Source organism: Cervus canadensis, chromosome 23, assembly GCF_019320065.1.
Source record: "Cervus canadensis isolate Bull #8, Minnesota chromosome 23, ASM1932006v1, whole genome shotgun sequence".
Lineage (NCBI taxonomy): Eukaryota > Metazoa > Chordata > Mammalia > Artiodactyla > Cervidae > Cervus > Cervus canadensis.
This window is the reverse complement of record NC_057408.1, coordinates 47,721,158-47,738,486: the sequence shown is the minus strand read 5'-3', so window position 1 is coordinate 47,738,486 and position 17,329 is coordinate 47,721,158. Positions and strand designations below refer to the sequence as shown.

Below are 17,329 nucleotides of genomic sequence, written 5' to 3'. Positions count from 1 at the left end.
CTTCGGCCACTCCCAGTTCCCTGGAGCGCCTTTGATCCCACCCTCAGGATGTGTGTGCAGCGCCACAGATCTTGTTGGCGACCCAGTGACTGAGAATTGACGGGACTTGTCCTTCGACAACTGAAACTCATCTGGGAACCCACAATGGCTCTGCTGGAGGTTCTGCAGGCGGTGGCAGCTACTGTCTCACCCCGTTCGCCGGAGCCTCCTTGCCCCTAGTCCGAGGTCCACCTAGAGGCTCCGGAGAAGCGGGCTGTCCGATCTCCGCCCGGGCGTTGGGAAGGTGGGGCGGTCGGGGACTCCCTTCAGCCGCGTGGGTGGGAACCCGGACACGCCTCTGGCCCTCCCCGCCCGCGAAGTTTGCAGCGCGGTGGCGGAGCCGCAGTCTTGGGCCGGGCCGGGGCCGGGCGCTGTCAGTTCCTGGTCGGGCGGGTGCCCGCTGCGGCCGCCGCACGTTCCGGCCGGGAGGAGCCGCCCCCTCGCCGCCGGCTCCCGGCGCGTGGGGCGCGGGCGCGCATCCGCCGCCACCACCCACGCCCGGGCGGCGCTCGCTAGTCGCGTGAGCATCGTTCCCGGCACCGCGGGGTCCCCAGCCCCTCCGCGGGCCGCCCAGCCAGGAGGACCGCGCGCGGCGGGATGGCAGCGGCCGGGCGGGCTCGGGACTGGGCACCGGGGTCGGTGCTGCCGCTGCTGTCTCTGCTGCTGGTGCCGGCGGGGTGCGCGGCGGCTCGACAGCCCCCGGCCCCGGCCCGGCTCAGCCTGCACCCGCCCTACTTCAATCTGGCCGAGGCGGCCAGGATTTGGGCCACCGCCACCTGCGGGGAGCGGGAGCCCGGGGGCGCACGGCCCCGGCCCGAGCTCTACTGCAAGTTGGTGGGGGGCCCCACCGCCCCCGGCAGCGGCCACACCATCCAGGTAAGGCCCCTGGAGACCGCAGGGGGCGGCTCCCTCTCCGCGCGGGGCAGCCACCCTGAGGCGAAGGGGTCGGATCCTTTCCCTCGCACTCTCTTGGCGGAACTCCTGCGGGGGTCCGCGACCCCCGGAGGTGGGCGCAGTGCCCTGGAGTGATCTTGGGGAGCACTACTCTCCGGGACAAGCCGCTCGAGGCCGGGATGGGTGAAGCGCGCGAGGTGAAGGGCTGAGGTTCCGTTTGGGCAAGCCCAGGAGAAAGTCCGAAGCTGCACTCCTGGGGTGGACTGGACCGTGGTCCTGTCCTCCTGCATCCGTCACCCAGGGAGCGCCCCCCGAGCCTTGAGTCCCCGCGGGCCTCACCGACGCCCCTCCGTCCAGGCCCTTCATCTCCTTGACCTTATGAAGATAAGTTAATAGCAGTTAGATCCCCTGGTATATTTAAAGAGAGAAATGTTTGGGTTATATCAGTATCACCATTCCGGTGTCACCAGAAGGATGCAGCTCACCTCACAACCTGAAGTGTTGCCACCATCCAGAGTCCCTGGGGCGAGTGGAGCAGGTAGAGACAACGGTGCTGAGTCCATCAGCCTCTTGTGGAAACACCTGTGTAGATGCCCGTGTCACTGGTGCTTCATCAGCCACTGGAGCGGTGCCAGGTCCACGAACGTCACACTGCTCTAAGCACTGATCAGGTGAAAGGTTAAGAAATGCGGCTACTTCATAGAGGACGCTTGGATTTGAACCCAGTCCTGACTCTAAATCCTCTTTACCAACCAAGCTGGTCTCTGCCTCCCTCCCTCTCTCCTAAAGTATTGCTGAGTAAAGTATTGCCGGAAGAGGGAGTAATTTCGGAGTTTGGGCTCCAAAAGGAAAAGATTATCATTCGTAGGCTAGATCTGTTTTCCAAAGTCTTTTGACAAGTTGTTGAACATGCAGTATATTCTTATGAAATACATGCTAATTTGTTTATAAGGCATATGCATGTATGACATTAATTTGTGTGTACTCTAATATAAAAATAGAAATAAAAATGCTTTTAATTTTCTTTACTAACAGCCCCAAATAATTTTGCTTTCTCTAAATGCTTTATTTGTGATTGTGTATAACTAGTTATAAATAAACAAGTATGCAAATATTAATCATATATAATTATTTTTGATAAGTGTAGTTTAGCAGCATGATATAGCCATTCAGAGTTGGTTTTAGATTCATACTTGCATTTCATGGTTGTTGTCACTGAGAAAATACCTCAAAAATATGTAAGCTCAAATGAAAACTACATTGACTCTTGAGTTTCAGAGCCAGCTGCATAATTTGCAGAGTATATTGCAAAATGAAATTGTGGAGCTGCTAGTTCAAAAACTGAAACTGCATTTCAGTTCAGTTCAGTTCAGTTGCTCAGGCGTGTCTGACTCTTTGTGACCTGTGAACTGCAGCACGCCAGACCTCCCTGTCCATCACCAACTCCCAGAGTTTACCCAAACCCATGTCCACTGAGTTGGTGATGTCATCCAACCGTCTCATTCTCTGATGTCCCCTTCTCCTCCTGCCCTCAATCTTTCCCAGCATCAGGGTCTTTTCAAATGAGTCAGCTCTTCACATCAGGTAGCCAGAGTATTGGAGTTTCAGCTTCAACATCAGTCCTTCCAATGAACACCCAGGACTGATCTCCTTTAGGATGGACTGGATGGATCTCTTTGCAGTCCAAGGGACTCTCAAGAGTCTTCTCCAACACCACAGTTCAAAAGCATCAATTCTTCGGTGCTCAGCTCTCTTTATAGTCCAACTCTCACATCCATACATGACTACTGGAAAAACCACAGCCTTGACTAGACAGACCTTTGTTGACAAAGTAATGTCTCTGCTTTTTAATATGCTGTCTAGGTTGGTCATAACTTTCCTTCCAAGGAGTAAACGTCTTTTAATTTCATGGCTGCTGTCACCATCTGCAGTGATTTTGGAGCCCAGAAAAATAAAGTCAGCCCCTGCGTCCACTGTTTCCCCATCTATTTGCCATGAAGTGATGAGACCGGATGCCATGATCTTAGTTTTCTGAATGTTGAGCTTTAAGCCAACTTTTTCATTCTCCTCTTTCACTTTCATTGAGAGGCTCTTTAGTTCTTCCTCACTTTCTGCCATAAGAGTGGTGTCATCTGCATATCTGAGGTTATTGATATTTCTCCCAGCAATCTTGATTCTAGCTTGTAATTCCTCCAGCCCAGCACTTCTCATGATATACTCTGGAAATAAGTTAAATAAGCAGGGTGACAATATATAGCCTTGACGTACTCCTTTTCCTATTTGGAACCAGTCTGTTGTTCCATGTCCAGTTCTAACTATTGCTTCGACCTGCGTACACGTTTTTCAAGAGGCAGGTCAGGTGGTCTGGTATTCCCATCTCTTTCAGAATTTTCCAGTATATTGTGATCCATACAGTCAAAGGCTTTGGCATAATGGATAAAGTAGAAATAGATGTTTTTCTGGAATTGTCTTGCTTTTTCGATGATCTAGCGGATGTTGGCAATTTGATCTTTGCCTTTTCTAAAGCCAGCTTGAACATCTGGAAGTTCATGGTTCACATATTGCTGAAGCCTGGCTCGGAGAATTTTGAGCATTACTTTACTAGCGTGTGAGATGAGTGCAATTGTGCGGTAGTTTGAGCATTCTTTGGCATTGCCTTTCTTTGGGATTGGAATGAAAACTGACCTTTTCCAGTTCTTTGGCCACTGCTGAGTTTTCCAAATTTGCTGGCATATTGAGTACAGCACTTTCACAGCATCATCTTTTAGGACTTGAAATAGCTCAACTGGAATTCCATCACTTCCACTAGCTTTGTTCGTAGTGATGCTTCCTAAGGCCCACTTGACTTCACATTCCAGGATGTCTGGCTCTAGGTGAGTGATCACACCATCGTGATTATCTAGGTTGTGAAGATCTTTTTTGTACAATTCTTCTGTGTATTCTTGCCACCTCTTCTTAATATCTTCTGCTTCTTTTAGGTCCCTACCATTACTGTCCTTCATTGAGCCCATCTTTGCATGATATTTTCCCTTGGCATCTCTAATTTTCTTGAAGAGATCTTTCCCATTCTATTATTTTCCTCTATTTCTTTGCATTGATCACTGAGGAAGGCTTTCTTATCTCTCCTTGCTATTCTTTAGAACTCTGCATTCAAATGAATATATCTTTCCTTTTCTCCTTTGCTTTCTCTTTTCTTTTCACAGCTATTTGTAAGGCCTCCTCAGACAGCCATTTTGCTTTTTTGCATTTCTTTTTCTTTTCAAGATGCAGTGATAGAGCATTAAACTAAGTGAGCAGCCTTTCTAAAAATGGGACCCTGTGAGAGTTTCCTGGATTGTGGTACTTGTACTTCTGCTCCATCCTCCAATTATTCTAAAGCTTTTTTTTTAATGTAGAAACTTGGCCAGTTCATTTTTAAATTGGAATTCAGTACTTCCTGGTAGGAAGGTATTGTGTTTTAATGTTATAAACAATGGATTCAAAGTTCATTCTTCTCTTGGAAAATATTGAAATATGTTAGAAAATTCCATTTCTGTGTTTTTAAAATGTACAAATATAAGAGCTTTTAGAGTAACACAGTTCCATCTTTTCAGCAGCAAAAGATGACACATTTCCAAACACCTATTTTTCAAAATTCTTTCCAAGGATGCATTTCTTTAGAACGGTATTTACTTTTTCACATATTTTAAAGACAACACACTTTCTTTGATGGAACAGAGTACCTCTCTTGTTTTGTAAATATTTATCAAGTAGTTCAGCGGTAAAGAATCTGCCTGTATGGCAGGAGACTCAGGAGACACCAATTCGATCCCTGGATCAGGAATATCCCTTGGAGGAGGGCATGATACCTCCTCCAGTATCCTTGCCTGGAGAATCCCATGGACAGAGGAGCCTGGTGGGCTACAGGCCAAGGGGTTGCAAAGAGTTGGACACGACTGAAGTGACTGAGCATGCACATATTACTAGCAGTCACTGGTCATCCCAGAGAAAGTCGTCAATTTGGAACTTTTGTGGGGAAAAAAAAAGTAACTCAGCTTTAAATTTAAGAGGTCTTGTAAGTCCTTTTCCATGAGAAAACCAGTGAACCTGTGTAGCCAAAAGAATTTCTTGATCACTCTCCTTTTCAGTACAATGTTGTAACTCTTCTGCTGCTTAGAGGAATAGAATCCACCTGTCCATTTAACTGAGTGCACGTAAGCTTCAGGTGCCCTGAGCAGGTAATAGCCTGGTGGAACAGAGCTCTCCTCTTGTGAGCTCTCCTCTGTTCCTGGTGGAACAGAGCTCTTGTGGCTAGTTGACTTGTGGACTCAGTGAAGGCCTATAGGCAATATGTTGTTGTTCAGTCACCCAGTTCTGTTCAACTCTTTGTGACCCCATGGACTGCAGCATGCCAGGCCTCCCTGTCCCTCAGCATCTCCCAGAATTTGCCCAAGTTCAGGTTCATTGCATCATCAGTGATGCCATAATATACAGAGGCAATTTAGATATTAGGAAAATTGAATTACTTCGTTTTAAGTAAACCAAACAGTTTGAGTATTCCCTTCTTGCACCCCACTGGATTGCCTGGGACACCCAGCTTTGGAGAGAACTGTTCTAATTGTGGGAAGAGTAAACGTAAGGAGGAGGGAAGGTATCCAGGAAATTTTCAGCTGATTGTTTGTCCCCAGCTTTGCCTAGAAACGGGCCAACTCTCATCCTCCTCAGCTGGTATTTTTATTGAGTGTCGTACGTTGCCACTACTGTTTTGAGAAGTACGGAAAAGTCATGTTTCTTGTTCTGATGGAGTTTCCATAATAGATGCTTAAACCTGAGTCCACAGGCCTAGATAGAGTAGGAAGTCGCTTCCTGAGGTCACTCAGCTGACTGCCTTTCCAGGCCAAGGTGTAGCCTGCAGGAGGAGAACGCTGTCTGGTATTAGGCTTATGCAGCTCTAAAAACAAGGGGTGAGCAAAAGTGCTTTCTGCTGTCACCGTTGAGGGCTTGAGCAGGTGCACTGATGACTATTTGAGAGGATCTTACATAATAAGGAGAGAAACATGTTGGAGACGAGAAGGAGAAGGCGAATTCCAGAAGCTGGACTCTTAGACACTTGTTCTGGCTCAGTGTTAGTAGCTGCTGGTGCAGACCTTCCTTTCAGAAAAGTGAGGTGTGGTGGGAGGCTGGTGGGGGAAGGGGAGAGAGATTAAGACTAATCATTTGGCGGTACCTGAGTGATAGTCATCTTTTTATATAAATATTTATTTCTTTATTTGACTGCGTTGGGTATCAGTTATGGCATGCAGGATTTTTAGTTGTGGCATGTTACTTGCAGCATGTGGAATCTAGTTCCCTGACCGGGGGTTGAACCCAGACCTCCTGCTTTGGGAGTGTGGAGTCTTAGTTATTAGACCACCAGGGAAATTCCAGTTTTGGTCATCTTAAATCTGCTGACATACTACTCAAGCTGGGAAACAGAGAAAAGTTAGTAAAAATAGTTCTATTTTTTTGAAGTCTCTAAAAATAAAATTTGGGGGCCAACTAGAGTTTAGAATTTCAGGTCAAAAGGATTTTGCAAAAAAGTAAAAAATGGATAAAAGTCACATCTTAGAAAAAAAACAACCACCTGGGTTTATGGGGCTGATTCTATAATAATAGTAATGTGGATACTTGAACAGTAGCGTGTGTCAATAGGCAGGGCATTTAAAAAGTCTGTAGTTTGTTTGTTGTGTGAAAAATGTTTGCAGTGGTTTTTCTGTACTTAAGGTTCATTAGACAAGATGTTATATACTTGTTACTGCTCAGACATTAAGTTTTGGTGTTTGAGAGCTCTGTGATTCAGAGATCCTGTCTTGTCCTGTTCTCTGCTCTCTCTCCAGTGCTTAGGACGAAGCCTGGAACAGAATAGATGCTTTGAAACTATTGAATGAAACCATGGCAGAGTGAAGATACAGTTGATGTTAATATAAATGTTACTACTAGGGTTCCTGGCCTCCTTAATCAAGAGAAATTGATCAGAGGCAGACAGGAAATTCAGGCAAGGCTTATTGGGGCCCCTGCTGCAGCAGCTGGGGAGTGAGAACCAGCAGGCTCCTTTGCTCGCTCCCTGGGAGAGGTGGGGGCGAGCTTGTTCCTTATTTGTGTGGAGGGCAGGAGACACACTGGGCTGGACCCCTGGGTCAGGAAGATCCCATGGAGGAGGAAATGGCAACCCTCTCCAGTATTCTTGCCTGGAAAAACTCCCAGGGACAGAGGAGCCTGGTGGGCTATAGTCCATGGGATCACAAAGTGTGGGACAAAACTGAGTGACTGAACATGCAAGGGTGCGTCAAGAGTCAGGTCGAAGGGGTGGTTTAGGTGGTCTCCCCACCACTTAGGTGGTGGTGTGTGCCTCCAGGGCAGGAGTGGGGGGAATGCACTGTACCTTGCTTTTGCTCCAAGCTCCTCAACAGTGGCAGTTGGGTTTTTTGGTCTTTTTGTATCTTTTATCCAGGATTTTCCCTAACTGAGCATGCATGAAGTTATTTTTAGTCTCATATAGTTTCTCTGTATTTTGTCACTCAAGGAGAGGTGTGTCCAGGTGTAAGCATTGCAGATTTGCAGCAAATGGTCTGCAAGTGCACGGCCCAGTCTGACTCTAAAGAGCAGATAAGAAAATATACAAATTAATTCTATTCTGATGAAAAGTAACTACAATCCAAATATGTCACAGTTTGTGCTTTAATTTAATTTCAAAAAAATATTTATTTGGCCGCACAGGGTCTTAGTTGCACCATATGTGATCTAGTTCCTTGACCAGGGATTGAACCTGGGCTCCCTCCATTGGGAGTGCATAGTTCTAACTGCCGGACCATCAGGGAAGTCCCTGAGCTTTAATTTTAAACGTTTACTTACCCAAGGAATGCAAAGACATTATTACTGGCAGCCCTCAGTATCTCTGGGTTTCAAATCCACAGATTCAACCAACTGTGGGTTGGAAATACTCGGGAGAAAAAAAATTTAGAAAGTTCTCCAAAGCAAAACTTTAATTTGCCCTTTGCTGGGAACTATTTGCATAGTATTTACATTGTATTAATATCAGGTGTTATCTGGACGTGACTTAAAGTCCTCGGGAGAATGTGCATACATTATATGCAAATATATACTATTTTATATCAGGGACTTGAACGTCTGCAGATTTAGGTATCTGTGGGGTTCCTGGAACCAGTCCATATATACCATGGGAGGACTGACTTTACTGACCTCTGATAGAGATGACGATAAAATGGAAGTGGAAGGCTGTGTTGAAAATATAACCTTGTGTTTGGTTTAGCTTGACATGAGCACTATGCTCACAATGAATGAAGTGCATGTGTTTACCAAATATATGATCTTTAAAAAAATTTATTTTTATTTGAAGGATAACTGCTTTACAGTATTGTGTTGGTTTCTACCAAACATCAACATGAATCAGCCATATGTTTACATAGGTCTAAATTGTTACAGGGGCCCAGTTTGAGTTCCCTGAACCATACAGCAGATTTCCATTGGCTATATATTTTACATTTGATAATGCATGTTTCCCTGTTACTTTCTCCATGATACATCCCATGATCTTTTTTTTTTTTTTTATTAAATTTCTGGCCACACTGCACAGCTTTCAGGATCTTAGTTCCTCCACCAGGGATTGAACCCATGCCCCCTGCAGTGGAAGCACAGAGTGACCACTGGCATGGGTGCGTCCTAAGTTGCTTTAGTCATGTCTTTGGGACTTCGTGGACTGTAGTCCACCAGGCTCCTCTGTCCATAGGATTCTCCAGGCAAGAATACTGGAGTGGGTTGCTATTTCCTCCTCCAGATCTTCCCAACCCAGGGTTTGATTCCGAGTCTCTTAGGTCACCTGCATTGGCAGGCGGCTTCTTTCCACTGTCGCTACCTGGGAAGCAAGCCCCAGCTACCACTGGACCATCAGGGAATTCCCAGCAAACATGTGATCCTGATTTTGTACATTGACAGTTCAACATATCTTTTACATGTTCTTTCAATGCACTTAGGTTTAACCTGAATGGTAATGATAGAGAAGTACACACACCTGAGTTATGGCTAAGTACAAGCATGCTTACCACAAACAATCCCAGTTTGTGTGTGTGTAACTTGGACTTATAGTCAGTTATAAACCGGAAAACTTCACCAAGGCTCTGTTTATAGACCTGTTGTGAAAGAGAACCTTTTGTTAAGTTCAACAAGGGCCCTTTCCTTTGTGAAACTGATGTGAAAATTTGGGGACATCTAAGACATTTACTGCCACTACTCTTGCCTGGAAAATCCCATGGACGGAGGAGCCTGGTAGGCTACAGTTCATGGGGTCGCTAAGAGTCGGACACGACTGAGCAACTTCAGTTTCACTTTTCACTTTCATGCATTGGAGAAGGAAATGACAACCCACTCCAGTGTTCTTGCCTGGAGAATCCCAGGGACGGGGGAGCCTGGTGGGCTGCTGTCTATGGGGTCACACAGAGTTGGACACGACTGAAGCGACTTAGCAGCAGTAGCAGCGCAAGACATTTACTGAGTCCATTGATATGATTGTAACAGTCACTAATAGAGTTATTTCAATACTTCAGACCAATGATTATGGTAAGCACTTGAAGGACAAATGATCTTTTTTAAAAAAAGATTTTTCTAATAGCTGTTGTGTGTTTGTGGACAGTAGCCAAAGTTTAGCAGTGAAAGTTTGCATACAAGTCATTTGAAGGAAACCTAAGTGTTTTTCTTCTGAGAGCCAAATTCACTCACTAGCAAAGGAGCATGCAGACGTGTCTTCTCAGCAATTTAAATTTGTTACTCAAAACACCACAGATTACTGGGGCTCATGGACCTTCAGGGTGAAGTTAGAACTGGAAATATCCAGTCCTTGAATTGTCCAGGCCTTGAATTGTCCAGTCCTTGAATTGCAAGATTTCACTTCATGCTCTTCTGTGGCACTGAGAGTGTGGATCATTTAATCTGATAAAATCATAGGGAAAGGAGAGGACCAAAGCTTATTAATTTTAGCCCCTTAGTTATAAGAACACTGTACCTAAACCATTACAGAAAGATAGCTGTGTGTTTTACATCTTTAGTGTACATATGAATGTGAAAGCTACCCATCTTATTTGCATCTTTTCTTAAAAGTAGATTGGAGCATGTAAGTCATTTTTAACAGCTTTAATGAGGCATAATTTAAATACCATAACATACATCCATTTAAAATGTGAATTCAACAATTTTCAGTAAGTTTTTAGAGTTGTGCAACTATCACTGGAGTCTAGTTTTAGAACATATATATATATATTTTTTAAAAAGTCCATTCTGCCACTTTCTGCTTTTAATTGGTAAGTCTAATCCATTCACATTCAAAGGACATTTCTGAATGAAGACATTTCTGCCATTTTGCTATTTGTTTTCTATATGTCATGTATTTTTTAGTTCCTCAGCTTCTCCATTACTCCTTTCTTTTGTGTTTAATTTTTCTAATGTACCATTTTGATTTCCTCTTCATCTCTTGTTCTGTAAGTTTGTTTTTTGATTGCACCACATGACGTGTTTAGTCAAGGCTATGGTTTTTCCAGTGGTCATGTATGGATGTGAGAGTTGGACTGTGAAGAAAGCTGAGCGCCAAAAAATTGATGCTTTTGAACTAAGGTGTTGGAGAAGACTCTTGAGAGTCCCTTGGACTGCAAGAAGATCCAACCAGTCCATCCCAAAGGAAATCAATCCTGAATATTCATTGGAAGGACTGATGCTGAAGCTGAAACTCCAATACTTTGGCCACCTGATATGAAGAACTGACTCATTTGAAAAGACCCTGATGCTGGGAAAGATTGAAGGCAGGAGGAGAAGGGGATGACAGAGGATGAGACAGTTGGATGGCATTACTGACTTGAGTTTGAGTAGGCTCCAGGAGTTGGTGGTGGACAGGGAAGCCTGGCGTGCTGCAATCCATGGGGTCGCAGAGTTGGACACGACTGAGTGACTGAACTGGAATGAACGGAACTGAATGTGTTAATAACTGTTCAGATATTATTTATTTATGTAGAGTTTTTATTTTTAATTTTTTAATAATTTTATTTATGTATTTACTTTTGACTGCATTGGGTCTTCATTGCTGCAGGGACTTTTTTCTACTTGCGGCAAGCAGGGTCTACTTTCTAGTTGCAGTGCTTAGGCTTCTCACTGCAGTGGCTTTAGGGCATGTGGGCTTCAGTAGCTGCGGCACATGGGCTCAGTAGTTGTGGCTTTTGGGCTCTAGAGCACAGATTCAGTAGTTGTGGCACAGAGGCTTAGTTGCTCTGTGGCACGTTGGATCTTCCCAGATCAGGGATCCAACCTGTGGCTCCTGCATTGGCAAGTGGATTCTTTACCACTGAATCACCAGGGAAGCCCAGGACTTTTTTATGTGCTTTCTGGTACCATGAGATGTTCTAGGGTCATTTTTAATTTTCTTTGCCCCAGTGTTGAAACTAACTAGAAAGGTAACCAGAGAGCTCTGTTTTTTAAATTAGTAAGGTATGTAGAAACCAAGATCTGGATATGAGGTGTGCTCATTGTTACCAGTATGTCATTGCTTCTAGACCCTTTCAGTGGACAGAGCTAGGAGTTACATATACATCTGTTAATTCCTGTATACACACATTTTTTTTTTAATCAGCTGAAATAACATTTTGGGGGAGGTAGTAATTTTTTAAGGTGAGTTTTAGTAGCACTCGGGCTTCCCTGGTGGCTCGGGTGGTAAAGAATCTGCCTGCAATACAGGAGACCCAGGTTCAATGCCTGGGTTGGGAAGATCCCCTGGAGAAGGAAATGGCAACCCACTCCAGTATTCTTGCCTGGAGAATTCCATGGACAGAGAAGCCTGGCGGGCTGCCATCCACGGGGTTGCAAAGAGTTGGACGCGACTGAGTGACTAACACTTGGTGGCACTAATACATTCTTCTAGACCATAAATTTATTTCCTGCTGTGATTTAAGCTTCCATGAAACCTGTGTTAACTTTTTCTCAACATTCTGGAACAATTTGACTAGTGAGGAAAAAATTTACTAAATGGTACCTCTGACCTATTGACTAAGTGGTTTTAGTCAGTAGAGCTGCCTGGTTTCTGCTGTATGCGTAAGCTCCTGGCCAGCGGGGCTGAAAATCCAGCCCGGGCAAGGCTGTATCTGTTGAGAGTCAGGGAGCCTTTTTCTACTTCTCAAAAAAGAGTTGTTTGCATGACCTAGCAGATCCTTGATCAGATCCCTCCTGCCAACAGGGTGGAACCTGCCCTGGGGAAAGCTAACTCACTGAGTCCCATGTGTCCTGCCAGTTTCTCAAATGTCATAAGTGTATCGTATTCTCAGTGGTTTTCGAATCCCGTGCTTCGTTGCTCAGTCGTGTCCGACCCTTTGTGACCCCATGGACTACATAGCCCACCAGGCTCCTCTGTCCCTGGAATTCTCCAGGCCAGGATACTGGAGTGGGTAGCCTATCCCTTCTCCAGGGGAACTTCCCAACCCAGGGATCGAACTGGGGTCTCCTGCATTGCAGGCATATTCTTTACCAGCTGAGCTGTCAGGGAAGCTCCCCCCTCCCATCCTAGATGCTTAGAAAATACATGTGGAAGTAAGAAATGAATATTAGCTTGGAGCAGTATGGGTTTTAATTAGATTTTCAATGCATATCTTAACCATGGGCTATAGAAGTAATTCCCCATTACTTTCATGTTGCTCTGTATACTGTGTCCAGGAGTAATACCAAATAAGGTGGGGCAGGCAGAATGGTGAACAAGGAGAACAGTCTAGCCTCCCTTCCACGCCTCTCTCCCCAGCCCCCACCCCACTCCTCCAGGTCATCACGGAGCACCAGACTGGGCTCCCCATGCTACATGACAACTTCTCACCAGCCATTCATCTTGCTCCTCTCTTTCGTGCAGAGTATTAATTTAACACTTACCGACACCTGGCACTGTTCCAAAGCACCTTTCACAAACTGACTTCTTAATCCTCACAACAATTTATGAAGGAGGGACTCTTGGCGTGCTCGTTGTCTCAATGAGGACACTGAAGCACACAGGAATTAAGTGATTTGTTCAAGGTCACGCAGCTAGTAGGTAGTAAAGCCAGGTACTCTGGCTGCAGAGCTCATGCTCTTCATTTCTTTTTTTAAAAATAAAAAAAAAATTTTACAGTGTTGTGTTGGCTTCTGCTGTAAACAGTGCAAATCAGCCTTGATCCATTGCCTCCCTTCCGCGTCTCCCTCCCCACCCCCTGTCCCATTCCCCCAGGTCGTCACGGAGCATCAGACTGGGCTCCCCAGGCTACTCGACAACTTCTCACCAGCCATCCATCTTAACACCTGACGGTGTGTGTGTGTTCTTGCTGCTTTCTCCATTGGTCCCATTCTTTCCCTCCCCCACTGTGTCCCCAGGTCCATTCTCTACATCTGCGTCTCCATTCCTTCCCTGCAAATAGGCTCTTTAATACCATTTTTCTAGTTTCCATCTACATATGTTAATATACTCTTGTTTGTTTTTCTCTTTCTGACTTACTTCACTCTGTATAACAAGTTCTAGGTTCCTCCACCTCATAGTTCATGTTCTTACCTGCCATGCTGTGCTCCCACTGCTGAGCCAACTGCTCTTCCCTCAGAGTTCCAGCCAAGCTCTGTGCCACCTCGCTAAAACTCCGTTCATCACCTTGAAGCCATTGATTGTCATGTCTGTATCCTTATTAAATCTTGAGCTTCCTGAGGGTGGGGCCACATTTTCCTGCTATTTGTTTTCCCTGCGGCAGCTTATCATGGACGCGTCATAGATGCTTTTTGGACAAGCGTTCAAAGGGCAGCCCCATCATAGAATTATCCTGCTGGAGCAACACCTTGATGGAAGTGCTGTTTGAAAAAAAAAAAATACCCGACTTTCAACAACCTGCCTTTGGAGGACAGGTATGGCCCTGGTGTGTTGAATTTCAAAGTAGGGGTGCCTAATGCAGTGGCTGAGCCCGATGGCTAGGGCTGGGCGGCTGGAAGGGGCAAAGGAGGATCTTTCCTCTACAGGCTTCAGAGGGAACGGGCTTTGCCAATGCCTTGATTTCAGACTTTCAGCCTCCAGAGCCATGACACGACAACTTTCTGTTGTTCTAAGCCGGTGTGTGGTACTCTCTTATGACAGCTCCTGTTAGTCCTTTTAGGCTGCCTAACAAAAAAAGAGATTGGATAGCTTCTAAAAACCAAAAATTTATTCCTCACAATTCTGGAGGCTGAGAGATCGAAGGTCAAGTGTGGGCAGAGTCAGTGTTGTGTGAGGACCACCTTTGCTCCTGGCTGTTGTATCGCAGTCCTCACAAGGTGGGAGGGGTGAAGGATTTCCTCAGGGCCTCTTCTTTAAGGGCACTGATCCCACTTGTGTACTTGAAACCTTCATCCTGATACCATCTTCTAGTGGGTTACATCTTAACATATGAATTGGGGGGTGCGGGGCACAAATACTCAATCCCAGGCAGTAACTTCAGCTTTCAACCGGATAACCCGCCTCTGGGTCAGTCAGCAGTGTTTGTTGACCAGCATGTGAGTTATCTGTGTGTGGGAGGGTGGAGGATGCAGGCATTGCGTAGGGCTCTCAGGTGATTCTAGGGTCTCTGCTTTTGAGACTTTGCAATCTGATAACTCAAAATTAGTCCCTAAACTGAATAAGGAGAGCTCTTGGTTGAACAAATATTTAGGGGCCACCAACATGGAGAGTAATCCTTAAATATGAAGCACATTTCAGCGGGGCATAAAGTGAAGATTGCTTAACACAGGTGGGGTGGTGGAAGTTTGGGGGCCCCAAATCCCTTATCACATGGAGTCAGTGTTCTGGAGGAGTCCTTTACTAGTCAGGGTCCTGGAGGTAGTGTCAGGAAAAGGATGAGGTGGGGCTGTGAAATGAAAGGCCCAGTTCACTCTGTCCTGGGATTGGCTTTGCAGAGGTTAAATATGACTGAAGGTTTGTGAGAATGAAAGACATTGGTGGCAAAGATTTTATGCAAGGAATTTGGGTGACTGATAAAATTTTAAAGCGGTGAACAAAAGAGTTGAGGGCATTGGGACAATGAGAAAATAAAGTAGTAAAGAGTGTAATTATTTCATAAGGACATTAATAACTGAAATGGAACTGAGAGGGAAGCACTTGGTTGGTAGACTGAATCAGATCAAGGTCAGACTCTTCTGAAGACACTATCTGGCCCTTAGCAGCTCAGTAGTTGGTGTCTGGATGAACAAATTATCAGAGAGACCTGCTTTATAAATCTAGGCTTTGGGATGAAGCTCTAAAGAGGAAGCGCTTCAGGTTTGGGGTGTTATGTGGACAAGCTTAAGTGTGGCCTGGCCCACCTCAGAAACCTGGGTTTGTTTGTAAGCAGGCCACTTACCTGAAACCACAGGTACCAGGTGGCCCTCTATTGCCAGTGAAATGCCAACACAGTGTATAGGGAACCAGAGAATGGAGGGAGAAGTAGAAGAAAGAAGATTTTATGGAAACTGTTAAAAAGATGGGTTTGGGGGCACTGTTGGTGGGAATGTAAATTGATGCAGCCACTGTGGGAAATAGTATGGAGGTTTCTCAAAAAACTAAAAATAGAACTACCATGCATGCAGGCATCCTGTCGCTTCAGTTGTGTTCGACTCTTTGCAACCGTGTAGCCGGCTAGGCTCCCCTGTCTGTAGGATTCTCCAGGCAAGAATACTGGAGTGGGTTGTTATTCCCTTTATCCAGGGGATCTTCCCAATCCAAGGGTCAAACTTCTGTCTCTTATGTCTCCTGCATTGGCAGGTAGTTTCTTTACCACTGAGCCACATGGGAAGCCCTAGAACTACCATTCAGTTCAGTTCAGTTCAGTCACTCAGTTGTGTCTCTTTGCGACCCCATGAACCACAGCACGCCAGGCCTCCCTGTCCATCACCAACTTCCAGAGTCCACCCAAACCCATGTCCATCGAGTCGGTGATGCCATCCAACCATCTCATCCTCTATCGTCCCCTTCTCCTCCTGCCCTCAGTATTTCCCAGCATCAGGGTCTTTTCAAATGAGTCAGCTCTTCCCATCAGGTGGCCAAAGTATTGGGAGTTTCACCTTCAACATCAGTCCTTCCAATGAACACCCAGGACTGATCTCCTTTAGGATGGACTGGTTGGATCTCCTTGCAGTCCAAGGGACTCTCAAGAGTCTTCTCCAACACCACAGTTCAAAAGCATCAATTCTTCGGTGCTCAGCTTTCTTTATAGTCCAACTCTCACATCCATACGTGACCACTGGAAAAACCAGTAATGACCAACCTAGACAGCACATTACTTTGCCAACAAAGAACTACCATGTGTCTCGGCGATTCCACTGCTGTGTATATACCCAGAAAACCCAAAAGCACTAGTTTGGAAAGATATCTGCACCCCAATGTTTATAGCAACATTATTTACAATTGCTAAGATATGGAAGCGACCTAAGTGTTGATCAGTAGATGAATGGAGAAACACCCCAGTGATTCCATTGGCGGTGTGATCACTATGGACAGCTCCTCATTGAATCATCATGATCACTGCATATGGTTGGTGGTGTTAGCCCATTTAAACAAAGAGAAAATGGAACCCAAGGGAGACTGAGCAGTTTGATTAACATTTTGAAGCTGTGACTGGTGGAGGCAGGATTTGGACCTCCATCATTCTATGGCAAAATGCAACTATTTCAAACATATTGAAAGATAAAAAAAAAATCTCTGGAATTTGTTCTTAGTGGACATAGATTTTGAGTAATTGGTGTACATTTTGCAGATATTTGCCTTAAAAAAATACATAAATGGAACCAACCTGGAACCCCTTGTTTTTTTTTTTTCCTCTCTCGGATCCCTTCCTCCAGGAACCCAGCATGCTAGCAGACAGAGTTCCCCCTCCCAGTGGGGTGAAACCTGTGTGTGTGGGGGGCGCCCACAGAGCTGGGTGTTCTCCCGTGCTCTGTGATTGCCCTTCACCCCACTCTGTGAGATGTTTAGGTGCTCAGGAAATTGACAAGCCACTTGTCTCACTTGTAGGTAACCTGCCCACGAGCTTCGTGCCTCTCAGAAAGGAGAATGTTCTGAGCAAAGTTTGGTGAAGGAGCAACCCCAGGTTTGGAAGGGGTGCGCTCCAGAATGTTCTCCGCATCAGGGTTCCAGCTGGCTGGAATCTGGTCACTTGAGACCTTGCCTTGAAGGCACATAACTTCAGGAGCCTCGGAGGGGCGTTCATGGCAGCAGAAACGTGGTTATTGTGTACCGGGCCATTGATGGGTGCCTGTGGTTAGATCCTGCCATGTTTTTTGTGCTGCCTGTGAGGCGGGCAGCTGAGACTGTCAGACGGGGTGTTCTCCTCAGCTGGGGCTCTTCCCACAGCTGATTGTGGGCAGGTGTTTGGACAATTGC

The 17,329-nt window shown here is 45.7% G+C and overlaps 1 protein-coding gene across 2 annotated transcripts in view; it reads left to right on the top strand.

The window, feature by feature from the left end:
• The first annotated feature begins 395 nt into the window (after nucleotides 1-395).
• LAMA3 (laminin subunit alpha 3) overlaps nucleotides 396-17,329 on the top strand; it is a 250,485-nt gene continuing 233,551 nt past the window's right edge. For both annotated transcript variants that reach the window (XM_043444125.1, XM_043444124.1), the window contains exon 1: nucleotides 396-915. In XM_043444125.1, the coding sequence (XP_043300060.1) occupies nucleotides 637-915 (279 nt within the window). In that variant the 5' untranslated portion in view covers nucleotides 396-636. The remainder of the gene's footprint in view (nucleotides 916-17,329) is intronic.